At 45.0% G+C, this 7,025-nt stretch overlaps 1 protein-coding gene across 2 annotated transcripts; it reads right to left on the minus strand.

The window, feature by feature from the left end:
* Nucleotides 1–339: 339 nt before the first annotated feature.
* LOC132983882 (uncharacterized) lies at nucleotides 340–7,025 on the minus strand. 2 transcript variants are annotated; one of them, XM_061050416.1, is made up of 6 exons: nucleotides 6,834–7,025; nucleotides 4,814–5,172; nucleotides 4,587–4,662; nucleotides 3,915–3,993; nucleotides 3,420–3,597; nucleotides 340–3,307 (listed from the first exon to the last, which is right to left on the minus strand). In XM_061050416.1, the coding sequence occupies exons 1-6, from the start codon at nucleotides 6,856–6,858 to the stop codon at nucleotides 2,702–2,704; spliced, it is 1,323 nt and encodes a 440-aa protein (XP_060906399.1). In that variant the 5' UTR covers nucleotides 6,859–7,025; the 3' UTR covers nucleotides 340–2,701. The 2 variants fall into 2 exon arrangements, with proteins under 2 accessions (XP_060906399.1, XP_060906400.1); XM_061050417.1 differs by lacking the exon at nucleotides 6,834–7,025 and adding an exon at nucleotides 5,391–5,569.

Consider the following 7,025-nt stretch of genomic DNA (forward strand, 5'->3'; position numbering starts at 1 on the left):
TTTTGATTTTATGAAAATAACCATCCCTCAAGAACACACATAAAATCTACAGTAATGTTTAATGTTTGTTCTCTGGAGAAGCAGCTGGTTGGAGGATCAGCCGCCTCCCCCCCCCCCCCCCACTTCTTCCAGTCAGATTACCGAGGCTATAGTCTCACACACTGCCGCCCCTCCTTCTACCCCCCGATCCACACACGCACACTTCAAAATGTACAGTCCCTAAATCTGCACCCCATTGAGTCCCGCATCTGTTCAGTGAGAGCTGCTTTCTTACATCACTGTAAATTACACCCAAAATATAAGCTATCCAAATACTCAAACAAAACAACAGGCTCACAGTTTAGCTTTCAAAAAAAGTGTCATTTATTAAAAGATTTTTTTCGTTTCTTTTCACCATTATTGAAAAAGTAGCCAGAAGAGTTATATCATGTAAAGATGGGTGAAGAAGAGAGAGACAGAGTTTAGTTCAGAAAGAAAAGATACTAACAGGATTGAGAGAGATGAAGGAGAGAGGGCAAGGGCAGACGAATGCTGCAGAGTGGGGGGGGGGGGGGGACTACAGTCAGCTTGTACACTTTAAGAAGAAAAAGGCAGCTAAAAAAAACAAGACATATTATTCCTGACCAATCAGCAGTGGTCACAGCAGTAGAAAACATACATGAAAAAAGGACATTAACAATGAAAAATAAGTGCAATTGGTTTCTCTGTCATACCACAACCATTAAAAACAGGAGGAGGAGATGGAGGACAACCCCAGCCTCTGGTCCAGAGTCAGCGTCTGGCCCCTCGTGCCGTCACATTTAAAGACGGGACGGGTTGAGATGGTCCGACTCTGGGACCTGTGACTGAGGGTTTGTATGCTCCTTACTCGGCAAATATAGGCAGTAACATGGAGGCTGCCTGCGGCTGTGTTCAAATGTGGTGCTTTGTTTTTTTAAAGGAGTCTGGTACGAGGATTTCCCTCCTCTCTACCCATGTAAATAGAGTATGAAGCACTCATACCAATTTAAAAATATCTTTGTCTAAATATTTACAATACTTTTTGCAATATAGATAAATCCAATCACATTGCTGAACCCCCCCTACTACATTTATTAGATTGTAATTATCAAGAGCCTCCTATCAAACATCATAACAGAACTGGAATTAGAATAACATTAGCAGCAGTAGAGGGTGGTGCAATAAAGATTTTCCTCCCTTACATTTATATTTCTGTTTTTTCAAGTTTTTCAAGAGCACCAGCTATAAGTGCAGATCAGTCTGTTCCTCTGTTGAGCCAAAGGAAGGCTACACTTTAATACTACCTGACAAAAAAAGTAGCCACTGCTGTAGATGTAGGCCGTTTGGATTAACTGTAGATGTCTGAATTGTAGAGCAGTAGATAGAAAATGAATGATACTGTTGGTTTGCGTGAAGAAGCAGGATGAAAATGACTACATGTAGGCTTTCATGATTGAATGTGTGTGTGTACTGGTTTTGTGAAATCAAAGCAAAAACAATCAAAACGCAGCATGAATGTACTGAAAGCACCAAATGCTTTTGTGAACACATCCTATTATTTGGTTAAAAGGCACAGTAGTCCCAATATTCCAATCATAAGTTTTCACTTCCTTTCTTGTTTTTGTTTTTTCCTCATGATGGCAATAAAAACCTCAAACTGTCAACAGCATCTTCCCAGTCTCCTCAAACAAGTCGTAGACCAAGCTATGCAAGTGCACAGAAGGCAATATTCAGCTGCCCAATAAATAAATACAAACAATAAATAAATGCAGTGTCCAATCTACAGATGAATAAATTAACTGTTGGAGTCGCATGACTTCAAATGGTCCTTGTTTTTTTCTTCTTGGATTTTCACAACTCTGATAGCACGTCCGTTTTGCAGGGCACTGAGCAGAAAGTTACGAGACATCGGATGCCACTCCTCTCGTTGCCCCAACTGTTCTTGAATGACATTAGTGAGTTGATGACATCATTTCTTCCCACAGTTTCCAATGACTCCATCATACCACACGTACAGTAAAAGGCTCTGTTCTGTACACTGTTTCTCACGTCACTAGCTACCAGATTTTAGTGACCTTAGACTCAAACGTCCTCTTCAAGCCAGAAACATCAACATTATCTACAAGTTAATGTAAGGTCTTGTTTATCTCCTGTCAAAAATCATATCAGCTCACACTGCGTTTGAATCCTACTTAGAGCAACCTCTTCACAAATAAACTCAGAAACATCAATCTGAATATTGTCATAAGCTTTTCTGATTCCTGATCAAGTGTGTGTCCCTCGAGTTAGAGGCCTGCCAATAGTCATCTCTGAATCTATTGATTGCTTCCAAGCTATGGAGAGACTATTATTTGCTCCTCAGACTTCTTCATAATTTCCCTCCTATTGATCATTACTCAGGAAGCTGTAAATAGCTTTCTGCTTCAAGTGATCTTCCCAAGTCACCTCAAACACAACTGCTTTTGTGCAAATGCGTAGATTGTTATGTAATTGTGACATTTGCTTTTTCCACATATTATATCCTGTATTTGTCAATAACTGTTGTGTTATTAATTAAGGATTGTGTATGTTCCATCATTAATTTGAACATCTTTCATCCTAAAACCTTTCCTCCTTTCCTCTCTTTAACACATGCTCTCACAGCAGCGTGTAGCCTGGTGGTGTAACAAAGCATTGCTGCCTGCTTTGCTCCTTCATTGCATTAGGTCTCTAAGGAGGCGGGGCACACACTGGGCAAAGGCTTGAGTGTGACATTTTGACCTTGACAGGTCTCAATGGTCTCGCTCTCACTCTGTTGTCCAGCAACAGGCTGGCTTTGGCACAGAGCTAGCTTCTTCAGATTTTTGGGGTGCTTGTAGGTTGTTGTCGAAGAGACGCAGCTGTCCTGCATAGCAGGACTGCCCCTCCTGATGTGTGGAGAGATGGCAGTGATGGGCTGGTTTTCATTGTTACCTGCCACCGATGTGCCCTCATGTGATGGGCAGGCCTTCCGTGGGGACAGGATGGGTGCGACATGAACCCATGTCAGGCTGGGCTCTGAGCTCTGACCTGTTTTATATTTTGCTAGCTTGCTTGGATCCTCGCTGTCACTGTCCTTTCCCTTTGAGTCTTCGTTTAGCAGGCTGTCGCCGGCCACATCTTTTACATTTTTGTTTGCATCAGAGGCAACTGATGAAGGAGGAGGAGAGCCGTCTCTTTCATCAAGACCATGCTTCACCCTCTTATCTTCTGCACTGATGCGGGGGCACTTGAGAAGCACGGGGGAAGGCGTGGGGGAGTCTGTGCCTGTCCAGCTGAGTCTGCGCTTCTGGAAAACAAGCAGGAGAGAAATGTGCAGGTGAACATAAGGCACTTTATAATGGAGGAAAATGGAGGGGGACATTTGTGTTAGCACAAGTAGTTCTTGCAGGCTCTCTCACCTTAACAGGAATATGTGACTGATCCCTGTGCTTGTGCATCGGGGTGGAGGTGTCTTGGAGTGAGCGAGCGGGCGATGTGGTGACACTGGAGGCTGTAGAAACAGGTTGAGCGGTGATCTGAGGAAACCAGAGCTTCAACATCATCTCCACCTGGAGCAGGGTGTTGAGGTACTTCTCTCTACAAGGAAAATTTTGAGATTTAAGTGAGGAAATGATGATATATTATGTTACTGCACAGGAAACAACCTGGACATGTATGGTCTTGCATATGGATCTAGGTACAATTTCTTCAGAAGTTTTGTTTGTCTGCACTGCAGGCAGATTATGTAACTCTACCTAACCTGAGGACTCAACTGCTCCCTTCTAGTTTTAACTAAACTTACATGCTAAAACTCAGCCAAAACGTTTGGTCTACCATTGTTGCAAAAGAAAGATGAGAACAGATAGCTAACACATCAGAGGGTGAATGAAAAGACAATGTGGCTGACATCTTACCCGCTGTTTGGTCTCTGCAAAACCCCCACGATCCTTTGGATTCGATCCATGGCAACGCTCTGCTGGAAACTACTCAAACCTGTCGATCAAAAACATAATCCCTCAGTCAGCATTTGCACTATCATACTTCATAGTCACGGACAAACACGCAAATATAGACATGCACAGACTCTCTTTATCTCGACACACACCACCTTCACTTTATGATATCTATAGACTCTTGTCTACTCGTCTCAGATGAGTCAGCCAGAAGACTGTCGCTTCACACACACAGCACTTTGGAATACATCAATAGGCTGCATCAATACACACTGCTGCTGCCACACACACACACACACACACACACACACACACACACACACACACACACACACACACACACACACACACACACACACACACACACACACACACACACACACACACACACACACACACACACACACACACACACACACACACACACACACACACACACACACACACACACACACACACACACACACACACACACACACACACACACACACACACACACACACACACACACACACAGGATCACTCTCTAATGCAAAGAATCTCTGACCAAATAAACCTCTGTTCAGCATCTACAACTCAGGCTGCCAGTCTCTACACATGCTTATGAGGAAGCAGTGATGTAAGGACCCTTACCCCGGTCGAAACGGCCCCTCTTCAGTCCATTCAGCAGCTCCAGCAGGGGCCTGACAAAACCCTGCAGCTCAGCACACTGACAGAAGAAAAGGGAAGAAGATAGATTACTACAGAGTTTGGGTTGGGCGCTGCTGTCTGAATCAGTCTACTGGGGTTTCTTCTGTTAACATATTGCCCTGTCATCCCTCCTATCATCACTCTATCTTTCTAGGCCCTCCAGTATTTACCTTTTGAGCAAACAGCAGGTCACCCTCTGATTTGGGGATCTGGCTTGAATGACCCGTCTCCTCCAGGCTGATGCGAGCTGACTTGCCGCCACCACTGTTCCCCAACCTGTAAGACTCCTCGTCTTCCTCTTTATAGGGGAAGCTGTCACACGTCCACTGGGACCCGGGACTGTCTGTTCCTCTGTCTTCACCGGCCGCCGCCCCGCCCACCCCGCCGATGATGACGGAGGAAGAGCCGTCGGTCAGGAAGACGTCCGCGTCGTCCTCCGCCTGCTCCGAGTCGCTGAACACGAGGCTGTCGCTGGAGCTCAGGGAATCAAAGGAAGGCTGGGAGGAAGTGCTGCCCTGGGACTGCATTTCTGCGGAGGAAGCAGCAGAGGGTTATTTTGACAGACAATCACTTCGGGAAAAGGCACAAAAACTGCTAATTTGAACATTAAAGTGCAGCATGTTTAAAGTTGTAACTCGAGTGAAAGACAGGGCAGAGTGAATGTGAAGGCTCTGAAATAAAATCTGCTTTACAACTGGCAATACTCCTTTTTTCTTATCTCTATCCCAAAAAAATAACCCCAATTACTCAAAATGGTGGGTATACTGGTGCCCTAGTTAAGCATGGTGCAGAGTGGGACTGGGGGTAGGCAGTAGGCACACAATGGTAGTGCATGTCTGGCTCCCATTGAGGAGACTGGGAGACTGGAGAGGAGAGTAAAACGTGAGGGGGATGGGAGCTTGTAGAGTAGTGAAATCAGAATAGGCAGTCTCTCTCTCTTCCCCCCCCCCACTGCCTCCGGAGCTCTCTCTAGCCCCTCCTCTCTGTCTCGGACTCGCTCTCCAACCCCCCCCTGGATTCTCTCAAACACACATGAACGTCTCTCTTTCCTGTACGGCTCCGTTCTTGTACGCCACTCATCTCTCTGTGCTCTCTCTTCAGCTCATCCTGTTCGCTGTGTACACAAGCCTGGTGCTCCTCTCCTCTGGCACAGACTCATTCCTCCACCCATCCTCCTCACATACGAGTTCTCTATCTTCAGCCATGTGCCTTCTCTGTCTTCTTCCCTTTCTTTCTGTAATCTCTGAGTGACTGCCGGTCTCTGATCCGACTAAGATACAGGAAATGAAAGGAGTCGCACAGGAATACACCCCCAACATTTAACAAACTAACACTTTTATCAGGATGATAAAGTCTAAACTTCTCAGCAACAAAAAGAGGGTGATACAGATTTTTGCTCTGTGTCGACACTAAATTATAAAAATAGAACGAACCAGCCAGAGGGCCACTATGTCTGCATTTTCAGGGATACAGAACATTTAAACAAGCCCATCTTCAGCTTTTAAAGCAAACATACTGTGTCTTTCACGTTTTCTTTGGGTCCCATTGCTTTCTTACCGTCAGGCAAGTTGCTTCCCTGGGCTAAATGTCACGTTGTTTACATGCACCTGTATTAGTCACCTGAAAACAAAATGATCCGATTTGGCCATTATTCCAATTTCTCCCGAGCCCAGTGTGATTGAGTTCAAAGTCTATGTTTGGTGGATGGCATTGGAATGGAGCGAGGTAAGATGGATGGAGGTGGAGGGGAGGTGATGGTGCATGTGTGGGTACAGTCTGCACCGGTACGCGTGGATCATGAGGCTGCGTCTCAGGTGTATCCTGCCTGTCTGTTTCAGCCCACCACCATGTCCACAACAGGAACCAAAACCCCACATTTACATCATTTTACCTTTACTTGTAACAAAGTTACGTTCTTAGAAATGTCAGATAGAATCTGGATGTCTCGACGACTAATAAAAAAAAAACATTTAACATAAATGTGATAATTCAAATGGACTGCAGTGTCAATGTAACAGCACTGGTATTCATATTTTGAAAGAGTATTGACAGCCATATTTTAAAAATATATATTTTTGGCTGTTGTAACAGATTGTACCGGGAGCACAAACGGGATAGCGGGACAGGAAATTCCTTCAGGCTTGCCAACTTATGGAAACCTTCGCCGTTAAACAAATTGGAAATACTCACCTTCAGTGGTGTGAGATAAAAGCATCCACAGCCTGAAAAACTCGTTTAGGGCTCTATCTCCTTCTTTAATACTAGATCCGTCAATACACAATCCGTAGCTGGAGCAGCATCAGGGCGGCAAGCTTCAACTCTCAAACACACACACACACACACACCGCCCGGCCGTTCATCGGTTTGTGTCTCTGCTCGCTC

This window comes from Labrus mixtus, chromosome 11 (genome assembly GCF_963584025.1).
Source record: "Labrus mixtus chromosome 11, fLabMix1.1, whole genome shotgun sequence".
Taxonomy (NCBI): domain Eukaryota; kingdom Metazoa; phylum Chordata; class Actinopteri; order Labriformes; family Labridae; genus Labrus; species Labrus mixtus.